Below are 15,942 nucleotides of genomic sequence, written 5' to 3' on the forward strand. Positions count from 1 at the left end.
AAATTATTCCTTTAAATGCCAAATCTTTTTTTCTTTCTGTTGTCGTTAATGGTACCTCGCTGAGTGCACACACAGCTTTGCCTTCCTAAACTGAGTACGCTGAACATTTTTGACACCCTTCCCCCTTTTTCTTTTTGGTGCCAACTCCTTTGGGGTGCCAAGTACCATGTACAGAAACCTTAAACTACCCAGCATCAGACTGCTCTGCCACAGGGCTTCTGTGCTGGCTTTCATGGTCTATCTGGCTTCTTCATTGCTGATGTCCCTTTTCCAATTATCCTCAGAGTACCCAAAGGATCAACTGTTGTAGTACCTTCTATTTAACAGTACTAGTGGCAGACCAGCTACTTGGGGCTTTGACAGCCCAGCAAAGGGTCCACTTGACTAGATCTCAAACATTTATATGAAGACAAAGATGAACCCTCAGATAGAATCAGGAAAAGGGCTAGCTTTGCCGAGGCCAGGTGAAGGTGAGGACACTACACCTGCTTGCCACTGTCCCTACAGTGACAGTGAAGAGGAAGAGCCCAAACAGCCCTCATGGACAGTGGCTTTCTGGAGGAGTCCACCTGTCTTTACACCATTTAAGTTCCTCCCCTTCCCCATCAGTGGGCAGGGCCTGGTGCTAACCCATTTCTCTGTCACAGTGGACAGTGTAGCGGTCGAGGAGCAGGAACGTGAGCGACGGCGACAGGTGGTAGAGAAGTTCCAGAAGGCCCCCTTTGAGGAGATCGCAGCACACTGCGGGGCCCGGGTGAGTGAGGATAACAAGTGGGAGTCCTTGGGGGCCAGAAAGAAACAGGATCTTGGTCCAGGGCAGGATTCAGTTTGCAGGAGATCTCTGCTCTTTGACCATGAAGGTAAGGTTTATGCTCCAACACCAAGAGCTTCTGCTGTGCCCACCAGGTTTTTCCCAACACCTTGGTGCCACATTGCTCCCCTGTGAACCAAAAGATTTGGGAACTTGGTCAGGTGGCTTGTTCAGACCTCACAATTTTCATGTAAGGAAGAAGTCCTGACCTCAGGAGCATCTGTTTCGGACATTCAGCTCATACTCTTATAACAGCAGGTGTGAAAAGAGCGCCTACTGTGTGCCAGGATGTCTTTCTGTGTTCACTTATTTCATCCTCCTGATGATTCTGAAGCTGTGGCCATAATGGTCCCCACCTTACAGAGTGATGAGGAAAGGATGTGTGCAAAGGAAGGAGGGTCAGCATTTGTGGCAGGGCCCTCTTCGCATCAGGGGACCCTGGCAGGGGCGTGGAACAGCCAGGCCTTGGAAAGGAGATTTGAGGGAGACAGCCAGACAAGAGAAATGAGGCCTGTGTCTGGCCTTAGGGAAGAGCTCACAGTTCTTGAAACTAATTGCATGCCAGGATTTGTTAGTGGGGATCTTAATAACAACAAAACAATTGTAAACATTCAAAATCTACAAATAACTATTCCTCTCAATAAAAACACAATCTCAATAACAATACCTGGCTGGGCACAGTGGCTCATGCTTGTACAGCTAGCACTCTGGGAGGCTGAGGTGGATGGATTGCTTGAGCTCAGGAGTTCGAAACCAGCATAACCAAGAACGAGACCCCATCTTTACTAAAAATAGAAAAACTAGCCTGGTGTGGTGACAGGTGCCTGTAGTCCCAGATACTTGGAAGGCTGAGGTCAGAGGGTCGCTTGAGCCCAAGAGTTTGAGGTTGCTGTGAGCTATGAAATTGCATTACTCCACACAGGGTGATAAGAGTAAAACTCTCAAAAAAAATAAATAAAAATATAATACGTGTAATTTTCTATTTTATGTATTATGTTTTACATATAATATTTACATATATGTAAGTACATAGATAACATACAGCTTTCCCTGGGCCCACGTGTCCTAACGTCACATCCCACCTCAAGAGGGAGATGTGGCCCACTTCATGAGCCAGCAGTTGGGACACAGTTTAGCAGTTGGGGCCTGGTTCCTGAACACACGCAGCTCACTCTGCACCCAGACACTCAGTGGGGGCTGGAAGGGACCAGAGAGATCATCTCTAACCCCCCCTCCTTCTGAGTTAGGGAAAGAGCTGGTAATTGCTCCGAGTCTCCCAGCTCCAGGCCCCGCATTGAGGAGCAAAAGCTTCTGAGAACTGCCTGCCGATATCCTCCCTAGTGGAGGATCTGACCCTCTGTCCTATCCCCAGTCAGCCTGCAGTGGGTGACTCTCTGTCCTATCCCCAGTCAGCCTGCAGTGGGTGACTCTTCCTGCTATGAATCTACAGTCAGGGCCCAAGGCGCTCTCCCCCGCTTGCCCTGCACCTCCAGCATGTGCTCTGGACAGGTGGGCCAGTGACAGCTGGCAGAGGTTCTGTGGGCCCCAGCTCACTTAACCCTCTGTTTGTGTCTAGGCTTCACTGCTCCAGAGCAAACTCAATCAGATCTTTGAAATCACCATCCGGTAAGTGGCAGCCATGGCCAGGGGACCCCTACTTCTGTGGCCCAGTGATAGAGCCCCTTGTCCCGAGTTTTCCTCCCTCACAGCTATCTCCAGTTCTCCCCTCCAACCCACCCCCTCTAGCATCTATCCCCAGGGATGGCTGGAATTTAGCCACCAATTCTTCCTAGACAGGCAAATAGGGAGTAGGGAGAGAAAAGGCCAGCTCAGTGAAACCTGGAATGAGCCAGCAGTTCCTAGTGTCCCAGGCTGGTGCCTTACTTTCTAAAGCAGCAACAGAGCCTGCAGAGAAGCTTGACTTCAAGCTGTAGATTCTAGAACAATTTGAAAACCTGGGAACCTATGGAGTGAGGTCTCTGGTCCCTGGGCAAGGAGAAACCCAAGTCACCTGCTCCGTTCAGCTGCACGGGGGTGTGACCCCGGAATTCCCTCTTCATGCCTTCCTTCTCCATGTGTTCCTGCCCCCAGGCCTCCTCCAAGTCCTTCGGGAACCATCACCGCAGCCTACGGTCAACCGCAGAACCATTCCATCCCCGTCTATGAGATGAAGTTTCCCGATCTGTGCGTTTACTGAATTCCAAGAGGGAGAGCTCCTCAGGGGGATGGAGTCTGAGGAAGAGGCTCCCCCTCACGCCCACCCGACCACCTGGAAATCTAGCTGGGATCTCTGAGAAAAAGCCACTGGAGGCAGTGGCTGCCCCCCAGCTGAGCAAAGGTGGAGATGCTCTGATCCTTGTTGGCCCTCGGACCCCCCCATTGCCCGCCCAGAGGGAGATCCAGCCACCTGCCCCTGCGCGGCCAATAAGCATCTCACCTGTGCCCTTTGTCTTCTCTTTTGTGTCCCCGGGGCAGGGAAACATGGGGTGACTCCGGACAGCAGTGAGGGACTGAGAAGCTCCTGCCTGGGGTGCTGAATCAGGGGTGCATCTGCCACTCCCCGGAAGAGGGGACTAGATGGGGACTTGTTGATGGAAGGATGCTGTAGGCTGAGGTCAGGAGGAAGCAAGGAAAGCTCACCTAGGAAAGGCCTGGCACCTGAGCATCCCCTCCCACCCGTGCTGTGTCTCCCACTCCCTCGCTCCCTCTCCAGTCACCTGTTTGTGTTTCTTTTTCCTGTTATAATAGGAGCTGGGGTAGAGAGAGCATGGGGGGGACTGCACGGGACGGGATGCCGGTGGCCGTGGATAGAGCGAGTCCCTGCCCTGCTGCAGCATCTTGTCACCTCCATTGTTCAGAGGGAGCTTTTACAGCCCCCCACACCCCTGTCAATCTGTGTCTTCTGGGTGTTTTTCTGAGTGGGCTTCTTTCGGGTCTCTTTTTTCTGAGAGTCCCGAGGTATTCCTAGAGCCTCTGGGTTGAGGCAAGGCAGAACAAGAAAACTCAGGTGCAAAAAGGGAGGCACTTCGGGACCTGAGGGCTGTTCGCATCCCCTCCCATGGAGGAGGCCCCAGCAGGTTGGGGGGCCTCTGGGGCTCAAGGATGTCTGAAGTCAAAGTCACCTTTTGGATATTCCATCTGAGGAAAGAAGGATCTAGCACCTGCTATTGGAATGATGTCTTCACTCTGGATGAAGTCTGGGACATCGATACCATCTGGCAACTTCTGTGGCCTGGAAGAGGCAGTAGAGACCCCCATGAGTTCTGAGTTTCCATCGTCCCTGTCTCTGTATGTAACTGACAAGTACAGAAAGGAGCTGACACACAGCCAATGCCTCCCAGAACCTCACCTGGGCCCCCTCCTGTGGCAGGGCACTGTGGTCCAAAATAATCTTTCTTTCTCCTCCAATCAAACTCCCCATAAGTTTTCTGACCCTATATAACTCACAGTAAGGTGTGAATGGTCAAATGTTCCCTCCCTGGAGAGCTTGCTTTTTAAAAGACACAGAGTAAATAGATTTCTTAACTCAAAGGAATTTTTTATTTTTTAATTTTTAGAGATGGGGGTCTTGCTATGTTGCTCAGGCTGGCCTTGAACTCCTGGGCTCTAGCAATCCTCCCACCTCAGCCTCTTGAGTAGTTGAGAATTTCCTTTTAGGGCACAATTTCAGGCATTTCTTAGGACACCCTTAAATTACACTCCTATACATGGTAGATTCAGCCCCCCACAATGCACAGGTAGAACGTGGTTACCGGGATAGATGGATGTATTTTCCACCTTCAAGGAGAATCTTAACACATGCACTTCCCATGATATGTGCAATAAATTTCTTGGGGAGAGGTCTACTGACCCTCACTGCTGTTGTTTCCACACTTCAGATGAAGCTCTTCGCCTGGTCACCATCTTGGTGCTGAGGGCACGTGGCTTCCAGGTGGCCTGTGTGATTGCAGGGCTCAGGCACGGAGGCTCCTGCCCACCCCCATGGCTTTCGGCTATGCTTCATGGCATTTTGGCTTATGCTCAACCCAAATTTACAAGCATGAGCTTAGATTTCTCTTTAGTATTTTCATATTAAGAAACCAAGTTTAAAATAACACACTTGAAGGCAAATAACCTTTGGAAGAAACTGTAAAGAAAATCTAAATCTTGAGCCACAGACACGTCTCTCCTCACTGGGCCCTCCCATGTCTCATCGTATGCTTGCTTTGATGCCAGACCTGTCTCTTCATCGTGTCCACGTGATGTCAAGCTCCACTGCCATGGCATCTTCACCCTAAGCACTACCTGTGGGGCCCTGGAACTTGGGAGTCACTTTCCTGGAGTGTCTTTCTATAGAATCAGAGACTGTAGGAATCTTCAGCTGTCTCTATTCCTCCAGGGAAGAGAGAGAGAGAGAAAGTACAGGTTCCCATTCTACATAGATTTGACCACTATTTCCTCTCCATCAACCCATGAGAGGCTTTCCTTTGCATCACCACTGTTTAGCAAGGATGAGCTTCTTTTGGAGGACTGGCCTTTTTTTTTTTGAGTTTCGGTTTAAACTTACACTCAGTAGCATACCAGGCTGCCCGCTGACATGGCATGAAACCTGGATTCTGGCCATACCTCAGAATCAGAAAGGTTAAGTTGGGTGTTGACTGGAATGAAAAATTAAATGGTAAATTCAATAATCTCCTTTACCACACCACCACGAGCCCTGGGACAGTGACGAAGCAGAGTTTGATGGTATCTAGAGGGGAAGAAGGTGCCCGGGCTGCTGGCATCCCTGTGTCCTGCCTTCCGAGCCTCCTGACATCTGTGGTGCCCTTCTCTGTTGTCACTTGGAGCCAAGAGGAGCCATTGAGCTGCTCCCAAAGCCGCTGGGGACTCTGGCTTTGCAGGGCGGGGGCAGGGTGGTGAGCAGCTGGCCGACAGAACCCAGCAGGCAGGAATGTGCTGGAGATTCCAAGTTCCCTCCATGTGGTTGAGTCCGCAGATGCATGAGCGTTGGGTCAGCGAAGGCACCAACAAGGGCTGCCGTGGTTTTTCTTGCAGTGGGGCTCCCAGGGCCCCGTGCCTGTTTCCATTTTCCTCTCTCTTTATAAAGCAGAAATAAGTGTTTTCTTGTCTCATATACAGCCTTCTCACCAGAGAGGGAGACCCAGCAGGTCAGAAGAAGAACCAGAAAAGTCCTCCAGTTATGCCCCTCTAGCCAGCCCCTGGCCCTGTACACAGATGTAAATGGACGAGCAGGAGAGGGTGGGCCTGGGACCCTCTGAAGCACTTGAAGAAGCACAAATGTTGTGTCTGTGCTTCCCCTTTGCCTTGCACATTCTGGATCCCATAGAACAGGTTTCAAATGGACTAGGAATCAAACAGCTCTGAGGTTCCTCTGAATGGCTCAAAGGCCAAACCTCTGGGCTCCTCTGAGGCCCTGGGTCCGATGCTTTGCAGTTGCTTTCCAATCTGGCTGCAGAGAGTGCAGCTGAGAAGCAAGACTGTTTTTCCCAGTTTCTCTTTATGACCAGAAAATGGCAGCTGGCCAGTTGGGGGGGCCCATGGGAAAAGACTAGACTTAATGCTGTTAGGCTGAGTATTAGGTTTAAAGGTAGACAGGGAGATGCCCAGCATCTCACGTGGGCAGTCTGTGCCCACTTTCTGCGACCCCAGGCCCTGGCAAGCAGGCTGTGCTGACAAGGCATCCTCCTTACAGCTAGGGAGAAGATTTAGGGCGGCTTGTGTTTCGTTATCCCCTTCTGGCCTAGGTCTGAAGAGGGATGGTCGTGGTGGGCTTGCCTAGAGTCTGGCTAGCTGGGGAAGTGGGAAGGGATAGGGGCAGCGGAAGGGCTTTGTGGCCCTGCTGGGACCAGAAGGCAGTTTTCTGTGCTGTCCTTTAGCACCACTGGGCTGACCAGGTCTCCTCCCCTGCAGGGACCACAGGGCTTCACAAGCCCATCTCGTGCCCCTTTGAGCTCTTCCTCCATGACTGTAGATCCAGGCACATGGAGTGCAGAGTTGTAAATCCGCAAATGCTGCAGCCCAGACGTCGGCACGTGTTTGTGTGCATTAAGACTCCATGACTGAGTGGGTGCGCCCGTGTTTGTAATGTAGTTTGTTGTCGACCGTATATGTATATAGTAGCTGGCGTGTTTATACGTGAGTGCAGAATTAGTGCCTGTGGCAGTTTTCTGTATTTTAAACTCATTGAATCATATTCATTTTCTTTTAGGGGAAGGGAAAGAGGGGAATGGGAAGAAGTGTAGGTAGAAGGACTCTTAGCACACTCATTCTTTAGGACTATTAGTCGGAATTTCCCAATGAGCCTCTGTGATGCCCTTTTCAAATAAATGTTAATGTTATCACCACATGGCTTTCTATTTTGATTTCTTTAAAGTAAATGGTTTTTTAAGAGGCAAATGGAATCTGAAAATACCAACAGGGTACCACTGACATTTAGCCACCCCCACCGACCATTACTCTACCTGTCTCAGAAGTAAAGAGGTGGAGGGGAAAGGCTGCTGTGGAGATGGAAACCTAAGAAGCAGGATACCCAGCAGGGGAGCATCCTCCGTTAGGAAGGCCTGGGCCTGGTTTCATTCTAGCCCGGTTCATGTAACCTCCCTAGGGAGATCTTGTCAAAAGAAATCTGCCTTTCTGACTCCCCTCAAATCAGGATGTCCCAGGATACATTCCAATTTTCTTTCACTGTGAACTCCTAGAGCACCAAAAAAAAATTTTTTTTTGAGCACCAAAATTTTACATGTATAAGGGCTATACACAAATACTCCCCAGCTGGCTTTGATCTGTACCATCCACCGGTATGTCTAATGCAGTTGACATCTACATGTGAATCTCTGAATCTGTGACTCTCTTGTGAAGTGTAAATGTGTGCAAACGTGCAAACCTGTGGCCCCAGCATTGTTAAAACACCATGGGGACATAAAGAAGAAACACAACACCTGACTTCTGCCCTTGTGGAGCTTGGCGATTCCCAGAGAGGAGAGGATAAGACATGCATGCAGCAAGGAGTTTGTCACCCAGTGCAGAGGGGGCTGACTGCAGAAACACTGCCCAAGGAGGTTGACCTGAGAGCCTGGGCTCATAATGAAAAAAGGATAGCATCCAAACAGCAGAGGTACATGGAGGGGTCCAGGCAGAGGGTGAAGAAGGCTGGGAGAACAATGAAAAGACCAATAGGTGAAAGGTAGAAATTTCATTTGGGCAAAATGTGGGCAACGAACTTTGGTTTGTGAGCCCTGTTGATAAGGACTCTGCAAGCCATGCCTAGTAATAGTTTGTTAATTGATGGAAAACTGGGGTGAGGGCACTGTTTTGACTTCTGAACCAGGGAATGTGCAAAAACCAAGATTTTGTATACATTAATATGAAGAATGTGCAATGATGGGCTGTGGAGGAGAGTGACTGGAGATGAGGAGAGCAGTTATGAGTGTGGAGGCAGCTGGACCATGTGGGAAGGGCGGAGCTTGGGTACAGCAGGGGTAGTCAGAGGACCTCAATCAGGGGTTGAGCCTGAGGGGCTGGAAGAAGTACCTGTCTATTGTGTTGTATTTAAACAAGTGTGTGTGTGTTTCCATTTGGGAGTGGGGAAGAGGTGATGAAAGACAGACACCATACTTGTGTTTGAGAGCATCTGTAAGCATCCCAGGAGTGCAGTCAAATTGATACCAACCCTCACCTCAAATGATCACATCCATTTTCTCCTGTAATCCTCACATTACCCCCCACACTAGGAAGAGTAAATGAGAGAACTAAATGGTGGAGAAATTCAGGGACTTGCCTGTGGTCACATCAATTGCTAAAAGAACAGTGAGGACTTAGATCAAAGGAGGCAGTTACCACAGCTTCCCACCTGACAACCCAGAGCCCTCCCAAGCCTGGGTCGGCCTCGGCAGACATCCCACACACAGGATTCTGGAGCTGCACAGGGAGCCGGGGGAGCCTGAGCCCTCTGGTAGGAATCCTGTCTTTCAGCGTGTCTGTCAGCGGTGTGGTCTTTCCACTCAAGGAGGGTGGATAATCCTGGGCCATCACCCAAACTATTTGGTCCCCTGAAGATCCACTTATGGGGCAAGGGAAGGATGCACATTTTCTTTCCATTTGCACCATCTATCAGAGGTCCTCAACCTTTTTAAACAGGGGGCCAGTTCACTGTCCCTCAGACGGTTGGAGGGCCAGACTATAGTTTAAAAAAAAAAAAACTATGAACAAATTCCTATGCACACTGCACATATCTTATTTTGAAGTAAAAAAACAAAACGGGAACAAATACAATCACACCGCCTCATGTGGCCCGCTAGACGTAGTTTGAGGACTCCTGATTCTTGTGAAATATTCTACAACTTGATCGCATGGAAACCATTATTTTCCTGCTCCAATATTTTGATCGCTATGTATTTTTAATTTATTCATAATCTACAAAGTCAGAGTCTGATGCGAAACTTGAAAGGTTTTTATTTCCTATCTACAGACAGCTTTAAGAGGCTGAAGGCCCGCGGCAGCAGGGCGGGTGAGGGCAGGGTGCTTTAGGTACTACTTCCCCGAGAGAGAAGCCTTAGTGAGCCTCCTAGTCCTCACTGGCCCTTCTTGTGCGCGTTCTTGACAATGGCGTTTTTGAAGAGCGTCACCAGGGGCGTCTGGCTCTTCTCCGAGGTCATGAAGCCGCCGTAGCGCTTGTCCTTGGGCGGGCTGCCCCAGCGGAAGTGCTCCATCCTGTAGGGCCCCTCGTCCTTCTTCCCGACTGCCACCTCCAGGCCTTGCTCCAGGTCGTGCTCCATGTCGGCCGGCGCCCCCGCGCCCTCGGCAGGGCCGGCGGGGTCGAGCGCCTCCTCGGGCCGCCGGCCGGCCAGCTCCCGCTTGAACTCGACGGGGAAGGCCTCGGCGGCCTCGTCCTCGGCGCCGTTGGGGTACACCTTCACCGGGCGCCGCTTCTTGCCCACCGGCTTGTTCCAGCGGAAGTGCTCCATGGAATAGGAGCGTTTGCCCGCGCGCGGGCCCGGCTCGGCGCCATCGCCGCGGGGCTCGGGGCGGCCGGCGGGTTCCGGGGCGCGGCCCTCGCCTGCCGCCGCCACCTCCTCCTCCTCGCGCTTCCTCTGCCCCGAGCCGGCGCTGCCGTTGCGGCGGCCGAAGCGGTCCCAGCGGAAGTGGCCCATGACGTACTTCCGGGGGTTCTCGGTCAGCGGCTGCTGGTCACCATTGCCCGGGAACACGGGCGTCTCAGACGAGAGGTCGGCCTTGCAGGCCTGGATGCACTCCTGGAGGAAGACGCCAGGGCGTGAGGGAGAGGGAGCCTGGGCCCAGGGCGCCATGGTGCCTCGCGAGGACCCCAGGCCAAGCCTGTGGGTCCATCAGGTCTTCCTGGCGCTCACAGACATCGCCTAAAACGCACCTGGGCACATCTCTCTTGTTCCCTGTACCCTCTGCATGCTTCTGGCTGGCAACTATAACATCCCCCATCCCAATTGGAAGTCTGCTGGCCTATCCCCCCATAGCTTTTGTCAGCAGGGTCAGTGTCTTGCCATTATATGACTGATAGGTAGGAATTGCTCCCAGAAGGTCGGATAAATATTGAATAAACAAACGTGGTTTAATTCAAGTCCAGGGAGGGGTGGGACTGAAATTTGGGGGAGAATCTCTCCAGGTGACAGAAGTCTGGCTTCTAGGGCCTGTATAATGCCTCAGTCTTACCTGGGGATCTGCACACCCACTTTATGCCCTACCCCGGCCCTTTTCCTGCACTATGCCTCAAAACTTTGCTGCACTTACCAAGCACTTTCTCTGGTTCTTTCAAGTTTTGGGAACTAACATCCCTTTACTGTTTCCCAATCGGTAGGCTTTCGGCTGGGAGGGCTCATTTCCCTGTCTCATTCTGATCTGAGGAAGAGATGGAAAGCCAGAGCCATTTCCATTACATGCCCTGGAGCCCATATCACTGCTCCCTGTCTCTAGAGGACTCAACTGCCATACATATTTGCTTAGGACAGTGACCTAAGCCTTGAGTTTTCAGTTACTTAAGAAATGTGGAGAAGAAAGCAAAAGGATCCCACACACTGTTGAGTTGGAAACTTCCTACTCCAGGAATTTAGAATTATAATACTGTGGAATGTTAACAGTGGAAAGTAAGAATTATCTAATTTACACTCCCCTTCTTGAGATAGATAATGAAACTGGAGGCTCAGAGGGGTGAAAGGACCTGATTATGGTCACTAATCTGTCAGCTGATTAGTGGCAGAACTGGAACTAGCACTCATGGCCTCTGTGTGTACTGCTCCTTCCCAGGTGAGCTCTCACCAGGACAGGCTGTGCAGTGGATGTCTCAAATCATCCAGGGGATTCTGTTCTCCTGGGTTCTCTGTTTCTATTTTACACATAAAACCTGCTCTGTGTCTTTGAGGAAGTCTCCCGCTTCACCTCAGCTCAGCTTCTCCATTGGCAAGACATACAGGCAATGATGTGTATTCCCTTACCTGGCAGGTGCTGGCATCAGGATAAAATCTCAGTCACTAACATCAGTAGTATGTCTTTTAATCTTTGGACTTGGTGTCATTTCTTGTTTATGCCACCCAACACACACACACATACACACACACTCCCTGTGGTGACCTGAAATAAGCTCCAGCCTGGCACAAAGGCCCTTTACATGCTTCTGGAAAGACTGCAAAAGAACTTGACAGGAGGCCCGAAGCATAAGACATTTAGCATCAGTTACAGAAAAACAGTGCCTTGGATTTTCCTTCTTCTCTAGAGATAATTCGTGAAACTACTGAGCAGACTTCGCAACTGGTAGTAAATAATAGAGGAAGAAATATAGAGTGAAAATGTCAAGTGATACGAGGTTGTTTAAAAAAGTGATTTGGGGACGAAAAGATTGAAAATACAGGATTGATGGATCAATTATTATGCTTCTGTCTCTAAATACTTTAAATGGTGTGGGGGCTCTGTGGAAGATAGGCCAGGGAGCAAGGATACTCCCGCAGAAATTATGAATCTCCCTGAAGCTGCTTCCTCCCCTCAGTGGCCTAGTTTTGACTTTGCTACAAAGTTTTGCTCCTGGCCTGGGTTGAATCACCCCATCACTGGAAATGAATTTCCTTTTCTCCATAGCCCTCCCCTTTGAGCTGTCCCAGCCCCAGTCTCATCTGATGTCCAAACCAAGATGGCAGCCATAGCCCACGTACCAGCAGGTTGCTTTCCGTGGTGAGGTCCTGACACTGGCTACTCTCCAGACACCAGCTACGTACTTCCATGGAGGCCTGAAGCAGCAAGGCCAGCAGCAGGGCCCCTGAGCGGCTGTAGCACAACCTCGGCATCTTCCAGACAGGCTGAGGCTCTGCAGAAGCAAACAAGATTGGAGGGACCCCTGCAAGGAGCAGAACAATGTTGGCCACTCATCAGGAAGGACCTTGAGCCAACATTAACAAACTCACTTGCGGAGTTTAAGGCTTTTTGAGGACAGGAGCAGTGCTGAGCAGAAGGGAGGTAAGCAGGGTGGTGTGAGTTGTGATAGGGAAAGGGACCTGGGTAAACTGTAGGTAGTTTTCCCATTATGTCTGGTTAAAATCAGTCCCCTAAGGAAGTTAGGGCTGGTAGCTATTTTGGGGATCGCTTGGTTCAGCCCCTCATTTAGGAGATGGGGAAATTGAAGCCCATTTGGTTTTCATGATATGGTAAGGCTAAATTCTCCTGCTCCCAGCACAGAGCTTTTTCCTTCACTACCTATATGAAGCAATTGTTCAAATGCTTCAGATCCAAGGGAGGGTAGTTACTTGGGAAAGACACATGAACTGAAATTCCAGCTCAAGGTGATCTTTTTCCCTTTTTTTTCACCAGGATCCTATTATTCTTCTGAAACTGTTTCCTGTGAATATTAGATTTACATAAAAGCAAATAAAACCACTGGCCAGTTTAGTCAAGACTTCAGGCAACCTAATTTGATGTCCCAAACACAAATCAGTCAAGTGATCTCTTTTACCCAGACCCCAGTAAATTTGCATTTTAAAGCAGATATCAATTATTTTTAAATTGTCTCATCTTCTGAACACATTATATATCATGCCTCTTGTTCTCTAGGTCTCTCAAATGTGGTCTAAAATAGCTGGATTTGAAGGGGATATATAGGTCTAGAGGGGAAAAATGAAACTACCTTCTACCTTCCGGTGTGAGCAGACACCACAGATACATTCAGAGAATACAGGAAGCATCTTTGGGTACATGCTGAGGGCAAGAGGCCACAGGGCAGTAAGTAAGGTGGCCCCTGTGTCCACCACCCCCTTGCCCAACACAGCTAACGCTCATGCTTCTGAGTTCCCCTATTCAGGTCAGCACCCTGAAGCCACCCCAAGGTCTGTGCTCAGCTCACCAACCCCACAATCATTCTAGATTTCAGACCTTCTCAGCCAGCTGCTGGAAGAAACCTAATTACATGGGAAAAGTAATCCTCATTAAAGTGTGGGTGACTAAATGTCTTGTCTCCTAATTAACATTTGCATTTTAAAATAAGTTTGCCTAAAAGAAATCTTTCATGTGGGAAGGTGAGGGCCAAATCTTTTTTATGGGGGAGGCTTTGGAAGTGAAAGTCCTCTTGGCCCTCATTGTCTGCTGCAGGGAGCCACTTCCTTCTCTCTGCCCCACCCCCATCCCGTCCCCGTGAGCTCTGCCAGCTCCAGGCCGGCTTCCGAAAGGTTGCCAGGCACTGCTGAGCGTTCTCTGAGTAGCCATCAGGTGGCGCTAGCAGTCACTGACTGGCCCTGCGCGCCTCTGCAGAAGGGGCAACGTGGAAACAGCACTGGTCCACGTTGGGGTCTCCACGTGACACCAAGGGACTTGCTGCTACTGTTGTAGACTGCTGATGCTCCAATTCAAATACACAGCCCGCACTTGGCAGAGAAGACAATTGGATTAAAGCTCTGAGACCATATAGCACATCCAGGTCCTCAAAATGCCCAGATGTTACAGAAGCAGAAAAAATGGTAGTTATGTCACTAAGGGCAAGTGTAAAATAACATATTAGTAGAGAAAAGAAGTCCTGCAGGTCTGACAGTTCCTTCAGCTATATTTCAATTCTCAAAGATGGCATTCTGCAATGATGTGCATTTGCTAAAAGCCTCCCTCATAATAATTTCAGACCTTAGCAGAAGGCCCCCAGGCAGCACGTCCTCTCCGTCTGCCCTACTGACTATGTTGTACAACAGGGTAACATTTTCCCTCCCCATCCCCTCAGAGCTCTTATTCTACTGCTAAAATATTAGACGGATTCCTGAAAGCAATTTGGTTTTGCTTGTGTGTATTTCCCATTATTCTACAATGAACAAATATTACCTTATTTGTGTCATTTTTTTAAAGGAATGTCAAGTACTGTGGTTTTTGTAAGTAGGAAAAGTGCCATAATCCAATATTGAAGCCCCTGGAAAAATAGCAGCTTGCAGTTTGTTAATCCTTACATTAACTTTATGATAGAAGTACACTTATCAGAACTTCGCGTGCGTGAGGGAACTCTCTATGAACCAAACAAAACATTCTGTTACTCTAAAACTGCACATTGGTCATGCCCTCCCGTAAAGATCGGAGGATCAGAGATGTAGAATGTTGTCCTTGGACCATGACACACGTGTGTGGAGTCCTATAACAAAAATGTCAAAGGAATATTGTTATTAAATTACCTATCATCTGTATGTATCTTATAAACCTACAAAATAAAACCGTGCTTGTATTTTCTTTGTCTCCTTCCAGCCACACAATGAGAACCACCCCACCCCTACTTATATATGAAGAATATGGGGAAGTCGAAGGCCCAGGGGACTGGTCTTCCTTCACTGGAAACTCACTGTGGTTAGTTCAAACTCATCAAGATTTGCGGGAAGAACGGCCTAGGCTATGGTCCTCTGAGGGATTCCGAAAACTAGACAGCTTTTCAGGACCTTGGATAGTTCCCGGTCACCTGTGTTTAGCCCGGTCTAGGTCTTGGAGAGGAGGGACTTGACTGTCTTGTAATGGACCTAAGAATCATGAAATCATCCCGCAGCCACCTCGGGTGCGCTAAGGTGGGCAGAAAAACAGGGATTCAGCGGTCTGAATCCAAAAAAGTCTGGAATGCAGGGAGTTTGTTGTGAATTTTAGCCTTTCTTTCCCGGTCCCATTTCCAACGTTAATTTGCCATTAATTTGTGGTATCCGACTTGGAAGAAGCGACCCCTCTCCCGAATATCTGTAGGGAGAGGGGTCAGAGGACGCGGATCTGCGGGGACCTCCCTAGAAGGCTTTCGTCGTCTCGGGGCTCCTAGCAGCCCGCCGCCCGGTTTCCACACCCGAGCGTGGCGATCCCCGGGGAAGCGCGGACCCCGGGGGCAGCCGAGGCCGCGGCTCCCTGGAAGGCACGGGACGCTGGCCCTCACCGCAGGCAGCACAGAAAGTTCGCAAAGAACTCAGGACACGGCGAGCCGGAGGCGCCCAAGTTCGCCTTCCTAGCCCTCAAGAGCATCCCGAAGATGGGGCCAGGGTCCGGGGAAGAGCACGGTTCAGCGCCGCCGCGTCCTCACCTGTAGCCGTCGGCAGGTTGCTCCCCGGGGGCAAGGCTGGCCGGCTGCCTCTGCCGGTCACTTCTCTTCCCCTCTTTCTCCTCCTCGCCGCCGCGTGGTCGGCCTCTCTCCTTCGCCCTTATATACCCGCAGGGCTCTCCGGGTGGGCGTTTAGACGTGACCTTTCTGGCAGCGCTCCGCAGCTCAGCTGGCAAGGGAAGGGGGGCGGCGGCCGCGGCGGAGCTTCCCGAAAGGGGCTGAGCCCGCAAAGGGGGCTGGAATTAGCACCGTCCAGCGAAAGGCGCACCTGGCGGCCAGCGGGCAGGAAGAACTTAATTAGGGATGGATCTTCACCAGGACGGGGAGGCTTAGCACCCCGGGGCGGGCCGGGCACTGGAGGGAGGGTCGGTACCTGCGTGCGCGCTCAGGTTGGCATCCGCCGAGTTCGCATTCGCAGGTAACTATCACCACAAGGGGAATGCGTCTGCAATGCCTCACCCAACGCTCAGAAACTGTGATGGCGGTGTACAAGGAGGGAGTACAGAAGGTCAGGATCACTCACCTGAGGCCCAGGACTGGTTGCCCCCTTGAAGGGAGGAAGATGAGTTGCACTGCCCCTCTC

At 50.5% G+C, this 15,942-nt stretch overlaps 2 protein-coding genes across 3 annotated transcripts in view; one reads left to right on the top strand and one right to left on the bottom strand.

The window, feature by feature from the left end:
- The window catches only part of EFR3B (EFR3 homolog B), a 99,883-nt gene extending 92,734 nt beyond the window's left edge, over window positions 1-7,149 (top strand). For both annotated transcript variants that reach the window (XM_053589468.1, XM_053589469.1), the window contains 3 exons: window positions 648-754; window positions 2,388-2,437; window positions 2,903-7,149. In XM_053589468.1, coding sequence (XP_053445443.1) covers window positions 648-754; window positions 2,388-2,437; window positions 2,903-3,008 — 263 coding nt within the window. In that variant the 3' untranslated portion in view covers window positions 3,009-7,149. The remainder of the gene's footprint in view (window positions 1-647; window positions 755-2,387; window positions 2,438-2,902) is intronic.
- Window positions 7,150-9,249: 2,100 nt separating this feature from the next.
- Window positions 9,250-15,402, bottom strand: POMC (proopiomelanocortin). Its single transcript, XM_053589477.1, has 3 exons — window positions 15,342-15,402; window positions 11,986-12,137; window positions 9,250-10,062 (listed from the first exon to the last, which is right to left on the bottom strand). Exons 2-3 carry the CDS (start codon window positions 12,115-12,117, stop codon window positions 9,382-9,384), a joined length of 813 nt encoding a protein of 270 aa, XP_053445452.1. The 5' UTR covers window positions 12,118-12,137; window positions 15,342-15,402; the 3' UTR covers window positions 9,250-9,381.
- Window positions 15,403-15,942: the final 540 nt, after the last annotated feature.

Source organism: Nycticebus coucang, chromosome 4 (genome assembly GCF_027406575.1).
Source record: "Nycticebus coucang isolate mNycCou1 chromosome 4, mNycCou1.pri, whole genome shotgun sequence".
Lineage (NCBI taxonomy): Eukaryota > Metazoa > Chordata > Mammalia > Primates > Lorisidae > Nycticebus > Nycticebus coucang.

Coding starts and splice junctions, on each gene's coding strand:
- POMC (XM_053589477.1), bottom strand. CDS start 12,117: ATGCCGAGGTTGTGCTACAGCCGCTCAGGGGCCCTGCTGCTGGCCTTG. Junction 10,063..11,985: donor CCACGGAAAGCAACCTGCTG/GTACGTGGGCTA, acceptor GTCTTCCTCCAG/GAGTGCATCCAGGCCTGCAA.